Consider the following 25,059-nt stretch of genomic DNA (forward strand, 5'->3'; position numbering starts at 1 on the left):
CCTTGAGAGAGATGACACATTCCTCCTGCACGCCCAAAGCTAAGAGAGCCTCAGACCAAGCCCCGTGGGAAGGGGTGAGCACAGGCGCCGAGGGGAAGGCTGCAGACGGTACGGGCAGCCCTGGGCTCCCTCGCTTGTCTGCCGAGCCCAGCAGCTTCTGCTGGGCTGGCCTGTGCCTCCCGAAAGGCAGGCTCTTCAGAGACAGGGGTATCTGCCTCCCGAGAACAATTCTTCCTCCTGTTTAAAACCATGTTCCCAATTCCCATCCTCTGCATTTGCCAGTCGGTCTTCAACTCCCGCTGCGCCTTTACCAGCAGGGCTGAGGAACCTGTTAGTAGCTGGCACCTTCCCCCGGGAAGGCACTTCAGCTCTGCAATCAGCTCACCTCTCCTCTCCTCTCTGATAAGCCACGTAAATAAATAGTTTCTCTGCAACAGTTTACACAGTCCGTAAGCAACCCTGCCTGAAGCCGTGGGGCACTTGAAATAAACTCTTCTATTACACCTGAGCATGAAACAAGCTCTTCTCCGAAACTGCCTTAAGTAGTGAGGATGCGGGCAATCCTGCGTCCATCGGCTGCCAGGCAAGAGGATGGCCATGGGCATGTTTTATTTAGTAGTAATAGCCAGAACAGACAGGAATGGTGGGAAATGCTGAGCAGCTACCGAGGCGCACAGATTATCAGGTCCCAGGGAGCACAGAGCCGTGTCTGGGAGATCTGGGGATGGAGAGGCACAGGCTGGGGCTCGGTGCCCCAGGGGCGCGGGGAGAGGAAGGACCGAGGTGGGATCCAGCTGTGCTCAGAGCCTGGCTGCAGGTGGTGGGGAGGGCTCTGCCCCAAGGTTATCCTTTGAAACTGAGAAAAAGGGGATACTGCCTGCAGCACCCAAACCGGGACTGGGCTGAGAAAGGAGCAGATGAGCCTAAGGCGAGAAGTTGCAGCCTATCTTTGAGCCAAAGTGATGTGAAAGCAGAGGACGCTGAATGCAACGCGCCTGCAAGAAGCAGGTGAACTGTGTCGCTGAGCGTGAAATGGGTCTTCTAAGGACAAAGGGCGTTGAGGCTGAATGGATTTATTTCCTTTATCAAGCAGGAATAATATATTTATCTCTGTTTTTTAAATTTACAGCTTGACAAGCTGTATATATCTGAGATTGACTCCTTGGAGTACAGTGGGGCAAATGAGCACTATGGCCTCAGTCATACTTCAGAGGAAGAAACTAGGTGAAGGCAAGGCAGAAATGCCACCTGGAGCCTTTAGGACCGGGGAGCCCAGGTCCCCTTTGCCATACGAGCAGGACGTGGGTCTTTTCCAGCCCCGCATGCCTGTGCAAAGCAGGCGTGACCTGCGACCGGCTGCGTTCGGCATCGCTACTGCAAGGCGAGGAAGGACCGTGCCCGGCCTCTTTGGTCCCTTCTCCCAAACTAGGGGCTCCGTACACAGACCCGCAGTCTACCTCCCAGCCAGTATCTCATCTTTTCTTCCTCGCCACCCACCCAAGCAACCACTTCGCCTATGCCATGGGCTCTTCCTTCGCAGCCATTTGGGTGTAGCACCCGAAGGTGCCCCGGCAAGGAGGGAGTTGGCTGTTTTGCCACCGAAACCGCTTCCCAAGGCTGCCCCGGGAGCGTGGCGATGGGGTGGGCCGGGGCAGGGCCACACCTCTGCTGCCGCCGTTATAAATTCAGGCTCGCTGGGGGAAGATGGCTGCCGCTCTTAGGAGCTGGGCTTGCGAGCAGGTAAGAGGAAAGCAACCGCCCTCTTTGCAAAGGTGGAAAAAAAGTCGTGCTGAGCTCTGCCTCTTCGCAAAGCCCCCAGCTCCAAGCCCTCCTCTTGCAAGGGGCGGGGGGCGAAAGGTTTTTTATCCCCTTTGTTATTCAGCAGGGCAAGGGGAGGAGCTGGGCTGTGTAAGAGATCCTGGCTGACATAACCCTTCCCATGCAGGGCTCTGGAGAGGGGCCAGGTTGTACCTGAGCATTTTTATTTAAACTAATCCCAGGCATTGCAAATTGAAAGTCATCGCAGCGCCAGGTAGAACCAGTCGAGACGGTTGCTGGAGGGCATTTTTCTCGCCCGGGTGTAGTAAAGCAGTCTCGAGGTACGTTGTTTATTGCTAACCCCGGGAGTATGTTCTGGAGGTGCTGGAGCACATTCGGCGAGCCAAGCTCGCTCAGCCTTTCCAGGCGGTTTTGGGAAAACCTTGCCCAAGAAGCCTTAAAGGAAACTGAATGGCCGTGGTTGAGAGGCAAAGCCTTGTTATGCTTAAAAATTTGGGCAAACTGGAAAGCAAAGGGCTGGCTAGCAGATGCTCAGGGCAGGCTTGGCTGCAGCCTAGCATTTCTGGGTGAAGAGGAGACCGGGTGCCACCTGGCCAGCCCGGAGCCCAAAGTGGCCCCTGGGCGCCTTTCCCTGCCCTTTGCCAAGTTTGGGAGCAGACCCCACGAGCTGGGGGAAGCGGGTTGCTGGCGGTGCCTCCCCGGCACTTGTCAGTTCAAAGAAAGCAGCCAGCAAGCAGTAAGTAAGCAGCAGGTGAGGGCTGCCCAGGGCTGGCTCCGGCACGCCAGCTGGCACTGAGCACGGCCGGCTCTGGTCCCTGGCTTTCCATCCTCCTCCTCTCCGCTGACGGCTGCTCCGACCCGGGGCTCTTCCTCCCTGTCTGCCTGTCGAGCCCTGCGCCTGGCAGCGTGGGGAGGGAAGACCCACTCTAGATAAAGCTGCTTTTCCCCACCCTGGCCCCGAACCCTGTGATAAGCGTTGCCCCCCTTGACCCAGCCGAGCGAGCGAGGTCGGCATCCGATGCTGGGGGTGGAGAGCACGGCTGGGGAGGGGGGGGACGACGACTTTCACTCCTCTGGTACAAGGCCAGGAGGTGCAAAGTGCAACTGTTACTGCAAAGCAACCCGGCGTTGCTGGCAAAGATCCCGTGCCAAACAGCGTGGGTGCCAAGGCGCGCAGCCCCCTCGGCGTGGCAGGGACTGGGTGGGAATCGCCTGCGCTGCCGTTGGGAGCAGATACGGTCTCCATAACAGCACCTGGCGTTGCACATCTAACAAACAAGTTCATGCAAACACTGGGTAATTACCCCTGAACCTCTCCACCGATAAGTCCTAATTAATTGCCTCTGCCAAGCAGGTAAATGATAATCGCCTTGGTTTGAGAGCTAGCTAGTGGCAGTGACCCTGTGCTGTAGAAGCACACCTTTCTGAGCGACCACTGCGTGTTGACAGTCAGCCCACCAGCTGCAGATCCACTTTATTAAATGGCAGCAAATCAAGGGTCCGTGCAAATGGCAAGGCACCACGCCATGCAAGGGTGCGTTGCTGCCTGCACATCCTGCAGGCTGGGAGGTCACCAAAATTTCTGCAGCAATTACAGAGGAGGCTCAGATCTGCTCAGTTTGCCCTAGACCCATCTTCTGCCACCAAGACATAAGCAGAATTTGAAGACTTACAGTAGTTCAAGATTTCTGGCATCTGGCTGCCTAGCTGGGACGCTGCTCCGCTCCCACCCAGCCTGGCTGTGCAGATCGAGCATGCAGAGGTGTGCAGTCACCCTGGTGGGTCCCAGGAGTGCTGGGCCTTCTACACCGGCACCGTTCAGATACTAAATCTGATTCTCACTGGGAAATTTAGGTTTGCTTTGAACATGTCACATGGTGCCTACACACCAGGATGTCCTGGGCAGAAGTGTAATTATGGGTGCTGTGGCAGTGGGAGACAAACAGGAGTGCAGTCTGTGTCCTGCCAGCAGTATGCATACTAAGTGTGCATGCTGGGGACTGAAGGGATACCTGCCAGCCCCATGACAACAGGAGGCTTGATCTCACCTGGAGGTCAGGCAAGAGATATGCCTGAGTGGGAGGAGAAGGGTTATTCCAGTTTTGCAGCATAAACTTTTATTCCCTGGGACATGTTACTGATTGCTTCTCTCTTTGTCTCTCTAGTGAGGATGCAGCAGAGACAATAGCAATAGACTCTAACAATCAGCCGAAGTCTCCACTGGAAAAGTTTATGGTCAGACTGTGTACGCATCACCAGAAGCAATTCATTCGTGTGCTAAACGACATATACACTGAAGTACAACCAGACTCTGAAGGCCAGCAGTTGTCTGAATCCGAGAGCATGGAGGCCTCTACTTGTGGCTCTGGTTGTAGCCAGCGAAGCACTGAAAATCAGGATAAGGGTGCTACTTGTACTGAATCAAAGCCCCCTTCTTCCTTGGACCCAGGACAGTCGGGGACTGATGGCCCCCTGCATGTTACAGGACAAGCCCCGAAGCAGCCAGCGGAGCTCAAGTCTCTGGACAGAGCAGAGAGCTCCAGTCCTGCTTTGAGAAGGGACTTCTCCGAGCTCCCCATCACCAGGCTTCGTTCTGCTAGTCCAAAGGATAGCTCCACCCAAGGATACCTCAGCACGTTGAACTCTTCCTCTTTGAATTTCCATCATGCTGCAAAGAGCCTGGAAGGGCAGCAAGCTGCTGGACACGAGCAAGAAGCCGGTGTCAGAAAGTGTGAGGACAATAAAGAGCAGCTAGCAGGTAAGACTCTCGTGGAAGGTTATATCTCGGTCAAAATGGCAAATGTGAATGGCAGCGAGGACAGCTTAGACAGCTGTCTGGGGTCCCAAAAGAACTCTTTCAGAGCTCTGCCGGAAGAGTCCTGGGATCCCGGCTTTGCGGTGACCCCCCCTCGCAGAGCCGACAAAGAGAACACTTTGCAATGCAGCTCGAAAGCATCTTTGCACCAGGACTTAGACGCAAAAGAACAAGATGCGAGACCAAAGCAAGAAAACCACCTGCACGCCGTGGCCAAGGGCAAGGCAGGCTGCCACCTGCACCCGGCTGACAAGGGCCCGCTCGACAAGTCCAAAGAGGGCTGGCTGCCTGCCGGCGCCGCACCAGCCGCCCACCGGACCCCCGGCGGGCACCCCCGCGCCAAGGCAACCTCCCTCAGATCCACTCGGAAGAGCAAGAAGGCGTCGGGGCTGAGGATCAACGACTATGACAACCAGTGCGACGTGGTCTACATCAGCCAGCCCATCACCGAGTGCCATTTCGAGAGCCAGCGGTCGGTGTCGTCCCGCAAGACGGCGAGGAAGAGCACGCGGGGGTACTACTTCAACGGGGAGTGCTGCGAGCTCCCGACTGTCCGCACGCTGGTTAAGAGCTCCCGGGCGGAGGAGAGGGGCAGCAGCCCGGCGCTGCGAACAGAGACCCTCGTAAGCGCTAAGCCACCGCTGGTGCTCTCGGTGGGGGGGTCTGCAGGGGCAGGACGGGAAGGAGAGAAGAGGGTTTCCCTGAGGCTCCTGGCTAAAGGGGCACCAACCAGCCGAGAAGCGAAAGAGAGAGCTGAACCGAGCTCTGTGCAGCCCCGGGATACCCGGGCGCTGCGGTCGAGGGAAGCTGCCATGGCCGTGCCCTTCTTCTCCCTCTCTGCTCCACCCAGCCCCCAGAAAGAGGAAGGCTCGGCCGGCTCGCCGCCCCCCGGCTCCCCTCCCGCCGAAGGAGGGGGGACGAGAGCGGGAGGCACTGTCCCGTGGGAGGCTGTCAGCAGCCTGGGCTCCTCCGCGGATGGCAGTGGCGGCGGGCAGGCTGCCGATTTTGCTGCTCTTCCCGTCTCAGAAGCACCCAGCGAGGAGAAAGGTTGCCCAGGCTCTGATGTACAAACTGATCCGGACCTCCCCCCCAGCCCGGAGCCAAAGTCCCTCTTGCAGCCCTCCGCCGCTGCGGACACAGCACCCCCGGCCCATGATGGTGCCAGGGATCCTGCCCAGCTTCCAGGTGCGGGAGACGCGGAGCCTTGCGGGCTGCGTCCGGCAGAGCCCTCCCCACACTCTCCAGGCCAGCAGGCTCCTGATGAGCCCCCTGCCACTGCGGATGGGGGGAGCCCCCCAGAGCCCCCTGCCACCTTGCAGTGTGTGGATGTGAACAAAAGCATCGATGCTGAACCAGAAGCCGAATTATCGGGCATGGCGGGTGACGGCTCCCTTGAGCAAGAGGAGGCTGTGCCAGCCAGCACGGCCCTCCCCGAAATCTCGGAAGGGGAGGCAGTGCTGAACAACAGCCCAGCAGCTGAAAAAGAGCCCATTGAAGGGGAAACGCCGCCTGAACCCGACGGCTCGGACACTGCAAGGAAAGACTGTGTTTCTTCCAAAGACAGTCTAGACAAGAAGCGAAAGAAAGGCAGGAGGGTGCTTGTGGCATCAGACCGGCGTCTCCGAAGCCAGCAATCCCAGTCACCCGCCGAGGGCAGTGCTGAGGACTCTGGTTCTTCCAGCTCTGTGCAGCTTCCTTGCCTTCAGATCAAACTCTCCAAGAGCTCTGGCGCTAAGCGATTCAAGAGGGAAGTGCACCTGGATGGGGCAGCATCCATGCACTTCCCAAACGACTGCTTCCCCAACGCGCTGCTCAAAACCAGCGAGGAGCCAGGCACCGGCCAGGCTCCAGAGAGCATCGCTGAGCAGCGGCCAGGCGAGGAGAATGGTGTCACTACCAGACAAACCTATAAAAGCTTCTTAGCAAAAGAGACTGCGGCAGAGGGAGAAAATTCCTCTAAAGACGACCCCCCTGCTAACGGCAGTCAAAGTCAACCAGATGAGATGCTGGAAATCAGCGTCCAGGCTGATTCTGAGAAGCAAAGCATTCTCCTCCCTCCAGAGAGCAGCATGCCTGCAAATGATGCCGAGCAAGTGGATGTGAAACCAGGCAATGCCAGCGCAAAGGACGAGGAGAGCTCCAACGGTGCCATGGACACGGGCAAGCTGGAGAGCTACGAGCTGGTGGCCAATTCACCTCCGTGTCCCAGCAGCAGAGGTGGAAGCAAGCATCTTCCAGCAAAGACTGCGAAGCATAAAAAGGTCGCCCTGCAGTTTTATAACTTAAGACACGCACCCACATCCGTGGACACTGCAAAAAAGAGCACACCAGGGAAGGAGTCTATGCAAGCGACCCCCAAACCGAGGGACGAATGCAGTTCAGGGAATGACGACTCCCTGGCGTTGGAGGACATAGACATGGCTGACAGCAAACCAAAGTTCATGGAGTGGTGTGCTGAAGAGGAGAACCAGGAACTCATTGCCGAGTTCAACGCCCAGTACATGAAAGTTCAGAAGGGCTGGATTCAGCTGGAGAAGGAGGTGCAGCCAACCCCCAAGGTAAAGAACAAAGCCGACAAACTGAAAGAGATTTGGAAAAGCAAGAAAAGGACACGGAAAAGTAGAGGCTCGCTGGAAGTGCAGAAGCTTTCTCCTGTCCAGATGCTGTTTATGAAGGCCTTTAAGCTGTCCGACATCTGCCAGTGGTTTCTGGAGACGACTGAAACCAGGTCTCTAGTGATCGTGAAAAAACTCAACACCCGTCTCCCAGGAGAGATGCCCCCCATCAAAGTCCCCATGCAGAAATATTCCTCTTCCAGTCTCTATCCCAGCTCACTGCAAGCTGAACGTTTGAAAAAACACCTCAAGAAGTTCGCCGCCACTACCCCGGCTCGGAATAACCTGAAGAACCAAAAGCTTTGGGCCAAAATTCGGGAGAACGCCGATAAAGCAGAGGCTGAAGAAGCCACTGCTCCCAGCCAGCCGTCTCCCACCGACGCCAGTGCCGAGGACCTGAGCGAAGACAAAACCATCCAGCCTGCCCCCAGCTTGCCCACGCAGGCCAGCACCAGGATCCTGCGCAAGTACTCTAACCTGCGCGGCAAGCTGCGAGCCCAGCACCGCATGGTGAAGGCAGAGAAGAAGAGCGATGGTCTGGGGGACCACCTGTCCCTGGAGAGCAAGCAGAGCCGGAAAAGCGTGTGCATCAACCCACTGATGTCTCCAAAGTTGGCCTTGCAGATCAAAGCAGACGCCTTTCCTGCTAAATCTCCATCAGTGGATGGGGCGGGGAAGGGGCGGAAGGGGAAGAGCAGGTCCCAGGAGGACCCCTCGCCCAAAGCTGATCTCCAGCTCAGCAGGAAGAAGAGGACGCTGAAGGAGAGCGGGAGCACCCAGGAGCGGTCTGGCTCCTCCACCAAGGACAAGCTGCCTGCCAAGAAGGCCAGTAAAATAAAGCATTCGGAGGTCAGCGCGAAAGCTCCTGCCACCCGAAAGCAGGCTGCCATGGAGAGGAGCAATAAGCTGGCTAGAAAAATGTCTTTGAAAGAGAAGAGAGCCCCGAAAAGGCAGCTGGAGAAGGTGCGGCTCTCCATGCGGAAGGGCAAGGAGAACACGAGCAGACGGGCCGTGCTGCCCGCCGGCCACGAGGAGCTGGCCAAGTCCCCAAAGCAGAAGCCCCTGGGGGAGTCCTCCACGCGGTCGCAGAAGCTGGCCAACAAGAAGCCCAGCGGTGGGAAGACCCTGACGAGGTCCATGAAGAAGATGCAGGAGAGCAGCGGGTCACAGGGCAAGAGGAAGCTGAGGGCAAAAGTGGACTGTTCGCACAGCAAGCGCTCGCGACTGGATCCGAAATAGCGAAGAACCGGTAGCCATGTACAAAACTGATGTATAGTAGTAACCCTTTACCATGCATTAACTAAAGCTGCTTTTATAAGCTGTAGCAAGCCTTTAAAAATCCGCAGTTAAAGGATAACGCCCGTGATTTTAGGCATTGGCAGATGTGTCTCGGACAGAGAAGAGGTCGGCCTGTCTGGCTCTGCTGTTCAGAAGGAAGTTTCTGCAGTTTGAACGTTCCTTGGGTTTTTTTTAAACTTGGAACCAGGCAGTTTTAGTTAAAAGTACAGTGCCTTATTTATCACTTTAAAAATAAAAATAAGAAGCTCGTCTGTGTGATTTGGAGGCTTGCGTTTTATACTTGAGGCACAAGCACTTGTACTGTAGCAGAAAGAAAACCACCTTCGTGCACATGAAGTAGCTTTCGGCAGCCTTTGGGTGCACACAAACATTTCCCTTTCCTTCAGAGTCCTCCTTCTGTCTGTCTTCTTAGCGACATTTAAAGCAAAACCAAAACCATTTCCCATCACTGAGGGAGAGAAAGGCGAATCTGTCCTTTGTCGGTTCGTTAGTAGCAGCTGCTGGTGTCCCATACTGTTACCTGCATAAAAGTATTAATTAGCTACTGGTGTGTGTACTGCTGATGGCAGCCTCGCCCCCCGTTGCACAGCCTGTGGGGTGGGGAGGTCCCGCTCAGGCGGAGGCAGCAGAGGAGATGCTGCGGGGGCTCTGGGTACCAGGCTGCCGCATCCACTGCTGCCGGGCGGGTGTGCTGGGCTGTATCTGTCTTTATTTCTTGCTGCCTTCAGGGGTGAATCGGTCCTGCCGTGCCCTGCTTTTGGACAGACCTCCTTCTCCCATTTTGCTGCGCTCATGGTGATTTCTGTAGTCTCTGACGGCAAAGCAGTTTCCGCAGTGCTTCGCTGAAGGTTGAATCTCTCCCTTTTTATGGGCTCGAGCTCTTTCTGATGTTGGTGCTCTGCAGCAGGGGAGACCTGGCCCTCGCCCTGTGCTCTTGTGCACGTCTTGCCTAGCGCCCTCCTAAGCCAGGATTTGCAGTTGGGATAGGGTTGAGAGAAGGGACTGACTTGAGTTTATTTTTTACTGTAATTTGCATTTCATCCTTTTACTAGCAAGGTGCGGTCGGTTTGTCCTTGCCTGTGTCTGGTGCTGTGGAGTCTGAAAGCGGCCAAGCCTCTGCCCTGTCCTGCCACGACACCTTTGCAGGGCTCCTCTGCGAGCCTCTGCAGCACTTTTAAAAGCCAGCTGGGGGTCTGCAGTGGCAGAACAGGGTCACGGTGCCTAGCACCTCTGAGAAAAACCTGTGAGAAGTGCACAGAGCGCGTGGCTGCGCTGGCTCGGCCGGGCAGGAAAGCTCAGCGGCTGAGAAGGGACTGCCGCGGTCTGCGCTCGGGGAGAGGACCCTGCTCAGCCATTGCATCGCCACGGCTTCACTTTCACGTTGCTGCACAAAGTTTGTTCGCAGGAATCCAGATGCAAGTCTCCTCCCATGCAGAAAGCAGCAACGCCCAAGAGGGCACCATGTGGGCTCCGGGGTTGCCTGGCCTTTAACAGCCGCTTGCTGGTCCTTGCTCAGCTCCTTGTCCCTGCTCAGAGCAAGGCTCCAGGGCAGGCCACGCGTTCGAGAGACTCCTGCCCCGGGGGCAGAGGCTAGAGCGGGCTCGGCCGCAACGGGAATGGGAATTGCTTTTCACAGTCGGCACTGAACCCCAGATCCCAAAGCCCAGGGACTGGAGGTGGAAAGCAGATAATCATCTTTCAATCTTTCGTTGTACCCGCTTAGTATAGAGGATGAAACCAGGCGTTTGAGATTCGCACGCCCTTCGCAGGGCACCTCAGGCTCTCTTGCAGGTATTCCCTTCCCCCAGCGCCAATGCACACGAGGCTGCGGCACACTTTTCTCTTACTATGAAATGGCTGATTTAAAAAAAAAAAAAAATCCTTTACCTTTCCTTTGAATCATGCTAGAATAAGTTAACTCTCTGAACAGCTAGGAAGTGATTAAATCTAGCCTGTCAGTCCCTGTACAGATTAATATGAAGTTATCTATTACTTTAATTTTTACTGCATGCATTAAATATGTCAAACATTCCATCAGAAAAGATTTAAAAGCGTTTCAGGAGAGGTGTGAGGCAGGAGGGCACTGATGGCAGTTAAATGACTGATCTGTACCTTTCTCACAGGTTGTCTTTCCCTCTTGCTTCTCCATCCGTACGTACGGCCCTCCTCTTCCCTGCGCCTGGGGCAGCCTCTCCGCAGGCGCACGGGCTCGGGGTTTCCCCTCCTTCCCCCGGGCCGGGCGTGCGTGCAAGCACCCCTCTTACCTCCGCTCCTCGCGCCGCTCCCCTGCAGCAAACCCCCCTTTCCCCATCCTTCACCATGGCTCCTGAAGCGCCCGCGCCGGGCTGTGCTGCAGAGCCGTGCTGGGCACCACGCGCCGAGCGCTCCTCGGGGCTTTCCCTCTCTCTTGCTCCCTTTCATTTTTTAGCTGCTGGTAAACGGAGGCTGTCGGGTTCTCCATCTTCTGTGCTTCTGGGAGTGGGAACCTCATTAGGATAAAAACCGCGACAAAGCAAGCGGAGAGAGTCTTTCTAGATGGGGTGCTGCTGCTGCTGCTACAGCCTCCCGGCTGCCTTCCTGCGCCCTGGGGCTTCACCAGCACCGGCTGGCTGGAGCTCGGCAAGGCTGGGAGATGGCAGGCGTCACACTGGTGCGGGAGCGGAGCAGCATCTGAGCGCCTGTCCCAGTTCGGCGTGCGCTGCTTGGCTTAGGCGGCGGTGGGATCAGCGCACCGAGCTTCCCGGCAGCGTCCTTGCCAGGCGTCGGCTCTGGAGAGGAATGGCCAGGACCTGTTGGGTGGAGAAATCAGATGCTAAAAGGAAAACCGTATTCCTCCCACCCCTTCGAACTTCCAGTCTCGGTCTGTAGTCTTCTGTTGTATTGCCGTGTTTCGGCTTGGTTGGATGGAGATTTCCCGTGCCAAAGGCAGGGAGTCGCAGGGCTCCGGGAGGGAGCGAGGTGGGCTTGGCCGTGCTGGGCAGTGTGCAGGCAATGTGGCCCGAGGCCCAAAGCACCTGCAGCTTGTCCCGGGCTCCGATTGCCTTCAACCAGCAGCTCTGTCCGTCCCTGGGGCATGCCAGGGGCGTTCAGCAAGCCCTGGCTTTCCCACGTTAGATCCAGCATGTCCCGTGCAAAGAGTAATACTCATGAAATCTGTGCAAAGATCCTACTGACTTTTAATGGGAGCTGGGCTGTGCCTCGTAGGTGTAAATCTGAATTTCTGCTCCCTTTTATGAGGAAAGGTAGAGGGTGTGTTTTGTGTCAGGATGGGGCTGAAAAGAGGGTTCTGGGCTGGGCTGTGGATTGTTATCCTTGTCTTCAGAAAATGAATTAAGAGAAAGCAAATAATTCTGAGGTTGTTTTCAAAGAAAACCATTTTTAAATACAATTGCCCCAGCCCAGGCCAGGCATGTTCTGCATGTCCCTCGTGGGCGCCTGGCTCAGGTGGGCAGACGGCAGAGCAGCACCTCGGGCATCTGCAGGGACAGGGAGCAGCAGGTTTGCAGGATGTGCCGAGCCGGGCTGTCCCGGGGGGTGAGATGGTCTGGGGTCTTCTCAGCAGGGACCCCCCTGGCTCCCTGCTCCACCGTCCTTGGGTCCGGTCCCTGGCGCCGCAGCCTCTGCAGGGCTCTCCCCGGCCGGGCACATAAACCCTGCTCAGAGCTGCTCTGCTCTCTGCCTCCTCCTTTCCTCCCAACAACTCCCTCTTATTTAAAAATTACAATGTTGAGGAAAACTGGAGTGATTCTTCTCTACATCATGCTGTTTGTGAGGAGCTGGCAGGAGCGTTTCCTCCCGCAGCTGCCGCGCTGGGTGGTGGGTCTAACTCGCAAGGGTAGTTTTTACGGAGAGCAGGCTTGTTTGCCAAGGCATAGGTAGGGTGAAGCCATTGCCTGTGGCTGAATTATTGCAGCAAGCACGTGGGGCATGACCTCTCCAGCCCACCTCGAGGTGGGAATATTGGTGCTTCAGTACAAATTCTCCAAATTACAGATTCGTGCAATCCTTTGGGTTACCCCAGAGGAGGTTGCCCCAGGGGTGAGGTAGGCCAGGGGTGGTCGTCATCTCTAGAAAAGCGTTAAGGCTTTCTGCTCTGAGGAAACCCCCAGCTCCTTGCCGGGCTCCTTTCCTTGCTGTCACTGCTCCGGGAGATGCTGTCTTTGGCCCCTCTGCCTCTTCTGTGTATGTTCTCTGCTTGACACCAGTAGTAGCTTCCAGGTCTTGCTGACTACAAGACCTGCTTTTAACGTGCTTCACACTTGCTTTTGTGAGTGCTTTATTTTGGGGCAGGAAGGAGGAATGCTGTAATTTCCTAGAAAATTAAATTTCAATTTAATTCGCTAGCAAATTAAAGGGTCTGCGTGTGAGGTGACTGCCTGGCAGGGTGGCATTGCCTGGGTAGCTCCGTATTCTTTATCAATGCTCAGATGTTTGAATTTTTTTTCTCCTTTTCTTTTTTGCCCGATCAGTCATCACGTTGCATTGCTCCCTTCCCAATTGACTTCCTGATTTTCTCTCTCCATGCAGCCACGTTTCAGCTATAACAGTGCACAGGAGATAAAAAAATAAGTAGAGGTAATACCATATATATAGCCTGTTGCTCTTTGTTAACGACTTGGGACAGGCACTACTCGTTTCTCTTCGTTCTGCAGCGAGGCAGCGGTGGTGTGCTGCTGAGGCACGGCCTGCTTTAGAGCAGCCTGTTTCCAATAAATGCAGCTTCTATGCAACGCAAGGGATGCACAGGGAGCTGCGGATGATCTTAATGAATGGAAGGAAATAAGCAACACGATTTATCACCTTATTCCACACGGGCATCGAGGGCATTTCTGTTTGCTAGGGTGCAGAGCTGCCCACTGGCACTACCACAGTGCCATCCTCCGCTCCGCAGCCTCATTGCGCTCCTCCTCCTCTGGGCACCCCGCAGCTCCCTGCTCTGCGTCCTCAGCCCCGAGTTCAGCACAAGTGCTGTGTCCCACAAAACAGACGTCTCCTCTTTCTGTTACTTTGGATTTCCTTGCTGGCCACTTTCTTATCCTAGCCTTGAAACTAGTCTCCATCCCAGCTCCCCGGTCCATGTAGCAGGAGCTGCATCTTCTTAGCTCTGCACCTCCGCAGATGTCCTTGCTGTCCCTCTGCTGCCAGCCCCCCTCCCTCATTTGCGTGATTACCTTTTCCTCTCGTCTTGTCATTGGCATCTCCGGGTCTTCACACTTTGCATAGTCAGGAACTCACCATCTTACCTAAACTCCGGGAGGGGCTGGGTTTGCCAAGCTCAGAGTCAAAATTTATCTGTTGGGGGGTTGAGGGCTGCATCAAGAGCAGTTTGAGCCCAGGATGACTCCTTCTATCTGTAGCTGTTGGGGTACTGTCTAGCAATGCCAGCCCTGGAGTGCATTTCTCTGCTGATGGGGTGCGTGCAGTATATCCAAGGTGTGCACGTGTTTATATGCATCACTAATGAGGTCCTTTTTTGCTCGTGTTTGCTGCGTGCAGTGGTGTTTCTGTGTTCGACTGCCAACACGTCAGTGAGATGCATTTGCAGCAAACCTTCTCCAAAGAGCTGTTTAGCCGGCGCTGACGCTTTCAGCAAACTTTCCACCGTGTTGCTGGTCATCCTCCGTGAGCTGGGAGAGTGGGATGAGCTCGTCCCCGCTGCTTTCCACATCCCCGTCCCCCCGTGCCGGGGGCAGCCGCGCGGTGCTGGACTGAGCGGGCTGGCAGGCTGCCCGAGCCGCTTTTTGCCGGCGTGAGGATGAGCAAAGCTGCAGCCCAGGTCACGTCCCAGCCGCTCGCATGGCACCTCTGGAAATGCCGGCGTTTCCGAAAGCTCTGCCAGCCTCTAGTAACCTCCCGGGAAACAGAGACGCAATCTCAGAAGGACGCAGATGTACTGCTGCCCTACTTTAACTGATGGACAGGTTCTCTCTCCAGCTCGTATTCTTTCAGCCTGACAACTGCATTCGCAGTCGAAGGCGACTGGGAAAGCCGCGGTTCCCAGCCTCCCGCAGGCGTGGGCAGTGCCTGGGCAGCAGGGAGGTGCGTGCTGCCGTCCGGCTCGGGCTCTCGCCTTTCCGCTGCCGTGGTCATGCTGGGGGAAGAGGGCTGAGCCCCAGCCGAGGCGTCCTCGGGTCCGCATCCTCGGGCTGTACGCCTGGACGGCCCAGGAGCGAGGCGGGGGTAGGCTGCCCTGCCAGGGAACGCCACTGCAGCTTTTCCTGTAGCGGTAGGTTTTTTGAGCAAACCACGAGGCTACGATGTCCCCGCATCGCGCGCGTCCCCTCCCCGTGTGTCATAGCATCCGTTCGGCCCATCCTTTAGCTTGGTGGTTGTGAAATGAATCCATCTGTTCTAAGATGTTCTCAGGAGTTCTTGTTTGTATTAAGCTCACCCCTAGGCTTAGCAGAAACCACGGTCCCCATCCTTCCTCCTCCCCTCCCCGCGGACGAGCCCTCTCTTTCACGAGCACTTCCACCCCCTCCTCAAAGGGCGGCGGGGGGCAGCTGGCGGTTTCGATTCAGGGCACGCTTGGGGACAGCCGGAGGAGCTGGGATGCAGCCGGCCGGCGTTCGCTGCGTGGGTCCGGAGGCTGGGCAGTCCCTTGGGCTGCATTGCTAGCCAATGTTTTCTAAGTCTGTTTGTAAGAGTACCTAATTTTAAAATGAAATGTGAATATATATTATGTGTAGGTGCCATGTAAGATAGTGTTGTGCTAGGCGACAGGATGCTAACCTACTTTTTAAGCTTTTATGGGGCAGGAAAAAGCATTTTTCTCTCACTTCATGCTCACAGATCTAATATTGTAAATAGTTTTTTTTAATATTTATTTCATGGGCTTTCCACAGGTTCTTGTTCTGACTGGTGTGTCGGCTGGTGGGGCTGTATCGCCCTGCGTGCCGCAACCAAAGGGCTGGCTATTGCGTGGGGGGACGGGACGGGACGGGATGGGGTGGGGGGTGGTGGTGTTTGGTTTAGGTTTTTTTATGTCACATCGAAGTTGAAGCATTAACTCTTCCTCTTCATCTCATTTTGATGATGTCAGACCTGGTCGATGGCCACGGTCCCGGGGGGGGCGGTGAGCTCCTGTGGCCGGCCGGGATGGCTGTTCCCCGGGGTGGGGGGCACTGCAAGCAATAAGATTTGTAGTAATAATGTCTGCTTCGATGGCAAGGGCTGTCGGGGCTCAGGGCCGGGTGGGAATAACCCCGCTCCCGGCGGGGGTCGGTCCAGCACGGGATGGGAGGGGGGTCTCTTGGCCTGGGGATGCCCAAGGAGGCGTCCCCAGGGGTGCAGGAGGTGGGGGGCTGCCGGCACCCCCAGGAACCCCCCCAAAATGGCCGGGGTAGGGTAGGTAGTTACCGATAGCAAACTCCTGCTAGCAAATTACTGCAGCGAGCAGCTGCCTTTGGGGCTCCTGCGCGTCCTGCGGTTATGGGTGACCCACGGGAGCGCGCCGCTGTCGCTGTTACAATCCCAGTGCCGGCTCCAGAAGGTGGTTTGCTTATTTGCTTGCTGTTCTGCAATTTTTATTCTCCTTCTAGGGGGTTCGAGGTCATTTGGTTGTTTTTTCTGAAGTGGATTGGGATTTTTATTCTTTTCTTTTTTTTTTTTTAACCCTTTTTTGCCTGAAAGTGTTTGCTGGCTGCATCCCCGCCAGCCCGGCTCCCTGTGTGGGGCAGCGACAGCAGGATCATTGCTGCTTTTATGGTGATGGGTCCCTGACTTTGGAGGGTGGAGCGGGGAGTGCTGCCGGGTCCCGTCCCTGCAGGACCCCCTTGCCAGCCCCGTGCTTCCTTTGCCTTTGGAACAGGTGTGTTTAAAAAAGAAAAAAGAAAGAAAAGGAAAAAAAAGGCAAAAACAACCCAGTAATTTTTTTCTTGAGACGCTCAATGTTTAAATATTATCTCCACCCTGATGGCAAATGCTTTTCCTTCATCCGTGTCTGCTTCCCTGGGAGAGTTCTGTTTCTGTTTGTTTCTATATGAATTTTAGACACTGAGCTGAAAAGTCCTCCTGTCCGGTACTGTATGTTTGAGCCTAAGCAATGTGAACTGTACAGACCAGCGGTGGGACACGGGAGCCAGTAACTGCGCCTGGGAGAGCCGTGGCGTGGGACGGCATTCCCGGTTGCTCTGGGGAGCGGGAAGTACTGCGTCGTGAGTTGGGAAAATGAACTGTCTGCTGTGAATTCTCGGTTGGAAATGTGGAGAGGGGTTTCCATTAGATAATGTTTACATACCTCACCTGACGAACCTTTGAAAGTGTATATAAAAAAAAAAAAGAAAATAAAATTATATTAAGTTGCTTTAAATCAATATGTATAGCTATAAGAGCTGGGTCATTTGAACTTTGACTATGTATCGACTCTCTAAATGTTGACATTTTGTGAACTCTGTGCTCCTGTCTTTTATTTCATCCTAGCCTATGGAAGAAGTTGTGTTCTTGTTCCAGGTAAAAGGTCCCTGACTCAGATCTGAACTCCTCAAGGATTCCCACCACCTTGTTTTCTTTTCTTCCTCCGTTGTCGATATTCACCCTCTGAGCTTTCTAAAGGTCCGTATTTTATTGCAGCTTATTAAACGTTTCTTTGATATCAACGTTTGTTTGGTGTGATAACTGGGGCGAAGGTGAGCGGGTGCACGGGAGCGGGGGGCAGCAAGCTGGCACCCTCCGGATGGGACACCCCAGCCCCTCTGGAAGGGGGATATAAATGCCCGGGTGGGATGCGAGTGCTCCCACGCCGATGTTTGAGCTGGCCGTGCTGCTTTCTGCGGCAGATTGGTGTTTGTGGCACGAACAGTGCAACCCCTCGGTGCTCCCGGGGACTGCTGCCCAGGTCCCCTCTCCCCGTCCCCAAAGAGTTACAGGTTTCCCCCGCAGCCACGCCATCCCCGCAGCAGGCACCGGGCCCTCCGGCTTCTCGCGCCGCCCCACGCACGACCAGGCAGCGATGGCTCCTTTTGCAAGGCGTTGAACGGATAATCCCGGCTCTCCCCAGCAATGAGCCCTCAGCCCGGGGCTGCGTGTCCCTGCGCCATGCGGGAGATGCTCTGGCCAGAGGAGGTGGTCCTGCCATCACCCATGGCAGGACCAGCTCTCCCCAGCCTGTGCCACCTCCTCGTACGCCCAGCAGCTCCTGAGCACCAGCTGCCCCCTTCTCCCCTCCAGGAAAGAAGAGGCCAAGCCTCTGAATGAATAAATGTCATGTTCACATGGAAGACAACATAGACAATACCAAACATCTCCTAAAACAATACAGCCTCTGCCAGCGGAAGGATGCTCAGCGCCTCCCTCGCCAGCCTAGTACAAACCAGCGTCTTCAACAGTGACACACACAAACCCCACGGGCCAAACAAAGCCACCGTCATTTTCCTGCCCAGTAGCATCTGTAAACAAAAAAGAAAACATCATTTGTTGACCCCGAACATATAAAAATACTATAACAAAATGAAATACAAATATATATTAGAATCTGTAAGTATTCTGTATAAAGAGATACTTTAGCGGTTAGCTTACAGCAAGAACAGAAACACAACACAACCAAGCCCTGGCCAGGCCACGGGCAAAATGAGACGCGTCCCGGCTCCTCTGTGGGGCAGAGGGGGCTCCGGTGGAGAGGGCGTTCGTGGCAGAAACACGTCCCTGTGGTGGTGGGAATGTTCTGGATGCCGGTGGTGAGCAGGGATGGTGACGGCACCCACAGAGCTGGCTGCACCCGGCGGAGATGCCCGGAGCCCAGCCGCAGCCGGCGGTGCAGACCTGAAGCCGATGTGCAGGAGTGGTGCAAGGGAGGGACCCGGGGCTGCAGCCCTGGGATGAGTTTGTTCAGCCGGGTGACGTGGTGACACACTGTCCAGCCGCACGCGGTGTCCCAGGTCAGGCCCCCGCCATCCTTGGCCCCCATGGGCGTAGAAGCGAAGCTGCTGCGGAGGTTGGGTGCGTGGTACCCCAGCACGGGCTCCCCGTGCTGCACCGACAGCGGCGCTGCCCTGCTCCCACGCCAGCCCAGCGCGTCCCCCGGCACCGCCGGCTTTGGATAGGTGCTGCCCGGGCACCGGCACCCGAGTCCAGTCGCTGGTGGGACCTGCCTTGGCAGCAGTGTCAGCCCCAGGCTTGCAGGCTTGGACATCTTCGGCATCTTCAGCCTCTTCAACCGGTCCCGGCACGCACAAGGCTGAAGCCCCGGTGATGGGCACAACAGACCCGCACCCCAGCTGTCTCAGCAGCCTCCTGCCCCGGCTGGCTGGGCCAGCGGGACACGGGACACCTCTGCCCAGCCGCAGAGCCCCCCCAGGGCTGAGCCTGGAGGAAAGGGGCTCCCGTGCTTCCCCACATGTCTCCCACCTCTGAGCAGAGCCGCCTGGCTGGGCCGGGGGCATCTGGGACTCCCTCCCCATTAACAACACAGTGCCGGCCCCCACGGCACGGCACGGGGCAGGGCTGGTGCTGGGACCCCCCACGGATGTCTGCACCCCACTGCCTGTGACCCACTCAGCGTGCTTGGGACCACCCTGGTCCTGCTCCACCCAGCACGGCCCCGACGCCACCACAATGGGCTGGAGCCGTGCCCCGTCTCAGAGCCCGGCCGGCAAGCACAGCCCGGGGGTGCCACCAGCGGGTCAGGCTGCGGCTGCGGAGCTGGTGACATTATTTGGGGCGCTCTGAGCTCCAGCACCCCAGCCACGGCACCGGGGAGCTGCTCGCTGCAGATGCCATCGGGGCAACGGCAGGTCCTCAGCAGGGAGGCCAGGGCTGGCGGAGGAGAGGATGGGGAGCTGGGCTCCGGGCTCGCCGGGACCACGGGTTGCCGGCTGCGCCACGCAGCCCTCTGCCAGCCCCGGCTTGCCACAGCCCATGAGGCTCTGCTGTGTGAGGCCCCTCTGCTCCAGCCCCAGGTGATGGAAAATCCCCCGGCTCACCCGGCTGGACGGACGGGACAGGGCTGCTGGGAGGGGACACGCGGGGGACGCAGGCGCTGCCCTCCGTGGCTGCGGGGCTGCGCTGGGGGGAAGGCAGAGTGCGGCAGGGAGCGGACAGGGAGCAGCTGGGCAGAGGACCCGCCCTGTATCCACACAGCTGTGTAGCTCCAGTTCTTAAAAAATTCTCTATCTACACATTTGCTTTGTTTGTGGGGGTTTTTTTTTCTTTTTTTTTTTTTTTTTTTTTTGCCAACCCTCTAGATGCAACAGCTCTACCCTCTGCCGGGCTCCTCCGATGCAGCTGCAGTTCAGGAGCTCCCAGACTGCAGTGCCACGGCTGCAGGGCAAAGCGAGGTCCTTGGCTCCGGCGGGGGCTCCCTGCTGGCCCCCCGGCTCTCCGGGGCCAGTGGCCGCTCACAGGCACTGGCTGCAGCCGCACTTGCTGGGCTTCTCCACCTCCTCCACGAAGGTCGCGCCGTTGCTGCACTCGAAGGCGTATTTTCTGCGCCGGAGCCGCAGCCCGGTGCAGCAACCGGTGCCGGGGCCACCGCAGGCCCCCCGGCACTCCACCCAGGCCACTGGCCGCGTTGTCTGGCAGATGGCGTAGCCCCGCTGCACCTGGTGGTAGTCCCGCACCGGCTCCCCGTGGCACTCCAGCTCTGCAGGACAGCGATGCTCAGCCCGGCGTCCCAGCGTGGGGCTGCCGGCCCCGGGCATCCACCTCCCCGGTGCCTACCTTGGTCGCAGAGGGCTCCGGCGTAGCCGCTGTGGCACTCACAGGTGGGCTGGCCGCCTGGGGTGAGGCGGCAGTGGCCGTGGACGCAGGGCTGGCGGCGGCAGGGGTCGGGCGGCTCGGCGGGCTGGTTGCAGAGGGCGCCCTGGTAGCCCTCGCGGCACTGGCAGCTGTAGGAGAGGGCGTCGAGGGGCAGGCACAGCCCGTGCACGCACCTGCGGGCACCCGGCGCCGTCAGGCACCCGCCGGCACGGCACGGCACGGCAACAACACCCGCACGGAGCATGGCATGGCTCAGCACCGGCACGGTGCCAGGACCAGCACAGTATTGCACGTGGAATGACACGGCACTGCCGCGGCACGGCACTGGTATGGCACAGCCATCGTGGCATGGCACTGCCACAACGCTGGTGTGGCTCTGGCAAGGCACCATGGGCACCGTACAGCCCTGGCACAACTCAGTGCTAATGGCATGGCACCGCCACGGCACGGCACCACTGCCGCGGCATGGCACCACTGCCATGGCACGCTATGGCACTGCCACGGCACGGCAACCACTGCCATGGCACGCTATGGCACCACCATGGCACCGCCACGGCACGGCACCACTGCCGCGGCATGGCACCACTGCCATGGCACGCTATGGCACCGCCACGGCACGGCACCACTGCCGCGGCACGGCACCACTGCCATGGCACACTATGGCACCACCATGGCACCGCCACGGCACGGCACCACTGCCGCGGCACAGCACAGCATGGCACCGCCGTGGCACGGCACCACTGCCACAGCATGGCCCGGCACTGCCATGGCACGGCACCACTGGCGCGACCCAGTGCCGGGGAGGGCAACTGGCAGCCAATGGGAGGGGTGGGCAGGACAGGCAGTGAGGAGGGACAGCCAATGGAGAGGGCAGGGATGGGAGGGGTGGCCACTGAGGGGCAGCCAATGACAAGGCAGCCAATGAGGAGGGGCAGCCAATGACCAATGGAGTGGGGCAGTTGTGGTGCGGCAGCCAATGGAGTGGGGCAGCCAAAGACCCAACGGGGCAGGTGGGTCATTGTGGGGCAGCCAATGGGTCAGGACCATCGCTGTGGGGCAGCCAATGGGGCAGTGCTGTTGCTTCAGGACAGCCAATGGGGTGGGCGGGTCACTGTGGGGCAGCCAATGGGGCAGTGCTGTTGCTTCAGGACAGCCAATGGGGCAGATGGGTCACTGCGGGGCAGCCAATGGGGCAGAGCCATTGCTGTGGGGCAGCCAACGGGGCGGGGGCACTCACTTGTGCCCCTGGCAGGGGCCGCCGCGGGGCTGGTCGCAGTGGGGCCCGTCCCAGCCGGGCTCGCAGTGGCAGACGGGGCCCTGGGCGCCGGCGGGCTGGCAGATGCCGTGCAGGCAGTAGAGCTTGCGGCAGGGCTCGCAGCCCGGCACCACCCCCGGCGTCATCCGCGTCTTGGTGAAGTCCTGCAGCTCGTTGTTGATGTAGAGGTTGCGGATGCACCCGTGGAAGCTGGTGCCGTTGAGGAGCTGCCAGAGGCGGAAGGCGGCCGAGTTGACGTCCACGGGCATCCCTGGGGAGAACAGGGCTGTCAGCATGCCCGGCTGCCCCCCGCCATCCCCCCAGCCCCTGTCCTACCTCCCACGTAGAGGGGGGCCTCGCTGTTCAGCGTGTAGTGCTTGCCCGAGTTGTCCATGGTCATGGGGCTGCCGCCGTCGATGGAGAGGTTCACCATCTGGTCGAAGGTCACCAGCTCCACGGTGTGGAACTGCCCGTCGTTGATGGTCTCGGCGCTGGCGGGGAGGGCTGGGTCACCGGCGACCCCCCCAAGCCCGTGCAATGGGGGTGGTGGTCCCCGGCGAGCGGGGAAGGGGTGGCAGGTACCTGTAGATGGCCGAGCTGGGGTGGGTGCCGGGGTCGTAGCTGACCCTGACGTGGCCCTGGTACAGCTCCACTGCCATGTGGTCGCTGTCGCCGTTGTACAGCAGGATGCCATTGCCTTCAGCCGTGGAGACCTGGCAGGGGGAGAGGTGGGAGCCCACATCCCTGGGGCAGCACCCCCAACGCCACCCCCCCGGTACCCCCACGCCCCCCCCCCCGGCCCTCACCTGCAGGGTGATGTTGGCCCGGGGCCAGTCCTGCAGGTCGGTGAACTGCAGGTACGTGTCGCGGTCCACGAAGTTGACGCTCAGCAGCTTCTCGCACTTGGGGCCGCCGAAGCCGGGCAGGCACTGGCAGAGGGCGCGGGCACCCCGCTCCACGCACAGGGCCCCGTTCTGGCACTCGGCTCGCTCGCAAAGGCCGGGCTGGCCAGCGGCGCGGGGCGGCATCTCGCAGAGCTGGCCGCTGCGGGGCCGAGGGTGCTGCTGGGCACGGGGCTGGGAAAGTGCCCTACCCCCTGCCCACCGCCCCATGGGGCTCTGACAGCACCCCCCTGTTTTGGGGTCCTCGAGGAGGCTCTCAGCCAGCGGCGTCAGAGGGATGCCTGGATGCTGAGCCCCGTCCTGGGGTCCCTGTCCAGGGATGCTGGCTCCCTTCAGCCTCCATCCCTGGGGATCCACAACCACAACCCCAGTCCTTCTTCTCGCACTGGGATGGATGGATGGATGGATGGATGGATGGATGGATGGATGGATGGACAGACGTGGTAGCCAGGACCAGTCCCTCCTGCACAGTGACACGTAACCATCCCTGTTATCCCCCGGTGCCCCCCCGTCTCCCCGGTGGTACCTGTAGCCCTCGGTGCAGAGGCAGGAGTAGCCGTTCACCTCGTCCAGGCAGCGGGCGTTGTTCTGGCACCGGTGGTCCTGGCAGTCGTCGAAGTCCTCGCTGCAGTTGCTCCCCACGTAGCCGGGCGCGCACTCGCACCTGGGGCAGGCGGGGGGCTCACGGCCGCCCTTTCCTTCCCCCTCTGCCGGTGGGCGCCTGCTCCTCCTGGCATCCCCCTCCCCGTGCCCCCTCGCCAGCCCACGAGCCGCAGCCCCCTCAAAAGCAAATCTCCCTCGCCAGGCAGCTGGGAGAAAGCGGTTTGGGGAGGGGGGGGGCTCACCTGGGCCCCTGGCTGGTGGAGATGCAGGTGGAGCCGTGCTGGCACGGACTGAGCTCGGCCGAGCAGAAATCCGGCGGCTGCTCACAGAAATCCCCTGCAGGGCAGAAGAGGGGGTACCAGGGGGTGCCCGGCAGCTCCGAGACAAGAGGGGCAGCCCCGGACCCCACGGGGCAGGGGGAGCCCGCAGGGGACTCAGCTCGAGGCAGGGAGCTGCCGAGCCCGCAGCTCGCCCTGCCACGGGCGCAGGGCTCTGCTCTGCCAGAGGCAGCTCTGGCCCCAGCCAGGTAGCGAGGGCATCCCAGGGCACGGGGGCTCAGCTGGGCGAACCCAAACTTGAGGCAGCTGGGCCCAGAGGAGCCCAGAGGCCACGGTGACGGGCACTGGGACAGCAGACAGAGGAGCTATTAGCCCTCATCGCTGGGAAGGCAGAAGCACCGGGCACATCCCCCTGCCAGGTCCGTGAGGTTTGGGGTTGGCTAGCCCTCGTACCTGTGTAGCGGGCAGGGCACAGGCAGGTGTAGTTGGTGGCACGGGGCACGCAGGAGCCCCCGTTCTCGCAGCTGTGCTCCTTGCAGGGGTCGCTGGCGGTGCGGCAGCTCGGGCCCTCGAAGCCCACCGGGCACAGGCACCTGCCGCGGGGCACGGGGCAGCGTCGGGGGGGGGGAAACGGAGCGTTTCAGGGTGGTTCCCCGAAAAACGCCAGCACAGGATCTTGGCCGCGGGGCACGCATACACGCCGAGAGGCTCCGGGGAGCAGGGTTGGGTACCCCCCTGCCGAACACCGGGGAGCGCGGCAGAGCGCGGCGTCGAGGATGCGGAGTTGCCAGGACAACAGGCTGAGAGGCCACTCGGGCGGGTGGGTCAGGCAGCTGCGCAGCCCACCTCCTCACCCCCGGCCCGCGTCTATTTTCAGCCGCTAATTGCACCCCGCTTCCCGGAATGGCCTGAAGCGTTCGGGGGGTTCGGGGTAGCGAGGGTTGCGCGGGGGCACAGCAGCTGCGCAGGGAGCGGCGGCGACCCCAGGGCCGCATCCTGCCCCACCGCACGGTCAGCCCTGCGGCAGCAGCTGGACCCCAGCCCCAAATCCCGCTGCCCTTTGCCTGCCCGCACCTCCCGTGGTGGTGGGACTCCCTCTCCCCCCCCACGCACCCAGCCCAGGAGCCTGCAGGGCTGGGGGGCACGGGCAAGCGGAGCCAGCACTCAGCCCTGCTGGTGCTGTGCTGGCAGGAGGTGCAGGCAGGGCTGCAGAGAGCAGGCAGCACGGGCTGGAGCTGCCAGGCGAATGCAATATCCCAGCTATATGCGCGAGGGAGCATGCAGGAGGGGAAGGAAGCATCAGACTTTATCTCCATGGGATGCTGGGGCTCCACGCCGCTGCCCAAACACCCGTCTTCTGTGGGGCCTCGTCCAGCACTCACCTGAACCCGGCTCCTTCCCCCTCCTGAGGCTGGCAGGTCCCCCCATTGGCGCAGGGGTTGGAGGAGCAACCGCTGAGTGCCACCTCGCAGTCCCTGCCCTGGGAAAGGAGGGAGAGGTGGGAGCGAGGAGGGCACAGCACCGTGCCCAGCTCTCCCTGCCCCATCCCACTCGGCAGGGCGCTGCAGCGGGCAGAGAAGGGGGACGCTCCTGCAGGCAGCGAGCTCCGGGGGCACGGCAGAGCCCCCGCGCTGCCCCCTTCCCCTCTGCAGGGACACGTCCCCCTGCGCTGGGGACCCCCGGGACCAGCGTACCTTGTAGCCACTGGGGCAGGCGCAGCGGTAGAAGCCAAGGGGGTCGTTGTGGCACGTGCCCTGGTTCTGGCAGGGGCTGGAGAGGCAGGGGTTGCACTTGGCCTGGACGCTCAGAGCGGGGGGGC

The 25,059-nt window shown here is 59.3% G+C and overlaps 2 protein-coding genes across 9 annotated transcripts in view; one reads left to right on the forward strand and one right to left on the reverse strand.

Moving 5' to 3' along the window:
* LCOR (ligand dependent nuclear receptor corepressor) overlaps positions 1 to 15,426 on the forward strand; it is a 101,028-nt gene extending 85,602 nt beyond the window's left edge. For all 8 annotated transcript variants that reach the window (XM_075504713.1, XM_075504712.1, XM_075504714.1 and 5 more), the window contains one exon: positions 3,945 to 15,426. In XM_075504713.1, the coding sequence (XP_075360828.1) occupies positions 3,945 to 8,448 (4,504 nt within the window). In that variant the 3' untranslated portion in view covers positions 8,449 to 15,426. The remainder of the gene's footprint in view (positions 1 to 3,944) is intronic.
* Positions 15,427 to 19,713: 4,287 nt separating this feature from the next.
* Positions 19,714 to 25,059, reverse strand: part of SLIT1 (slit guidance ligand 1) — a 63,713-nt gene continuing 58,367 nt past the window's right edge. Inside the window, exons 27-37 of the mRNA XM_075504077.1 lie at positions 24,935 to 25,059; positions 24,623 to 24,720; positions 23,694 to 23,833; positions 23,205 to 23,298; positions 22,886 to 23,023; positions 22,264 to 22,501; positions 22,040 to 22,170; positions 21,794 to 21,948; positions 21,440 to 21,728; positions 20,164 to 20,375; positions 19,714 to 20,086 (exon numbers count right to left, since the gene is read on the reverse strand). Of these exons, the coding sequence (XP_075360192.1) occupies positions 19,842 to 20,086; positions 20,164 to 20,375; positions 21,440 to 21,728; positions 21,794 to 21,948; positions 22,040 to 22,170; positions 22,264 to 22,501; positions 22,886 to 23,023; positions 23,205 to 23,298; positions 23,694 to 23,833; positions 24,623 to 24,720; positions 24,935 to 25,059 (1,865 nt within the window). The 3' untranslated portion in view covers positions 19,714 to 19,841. The remainder of the gene's footprint in view (positions 20,087 to 20,163; positions 20,376 to 21,439; positions 21,729 to 21,793; positions 21,949 to 22,039; positions 22,171 to 22,263; positions 22,502 to 22,885; positions 23,024 to 23,204; positions 23,299 to 23,693; positions 23,834 to 24,622; positions 24,721 to 24,934) is intronic.

The sequence above is a fragment of the Mycteria americana genome, chromosome 6 (genome assembly GCF_035582795.1).
Source record: "Mycteria americana isolate JAX WOST 10 ecotype Jacksonville Zoo and Gardens chromosome 6, USCA_MyAme_1.0, whole genome shotgun sequence".
Lineage (NCBI taxonomy): Eukaryota > Metazoa > Chordata > Aves > Ciconiiformes > Ciconiidae > Mycteria > Mycteria americana.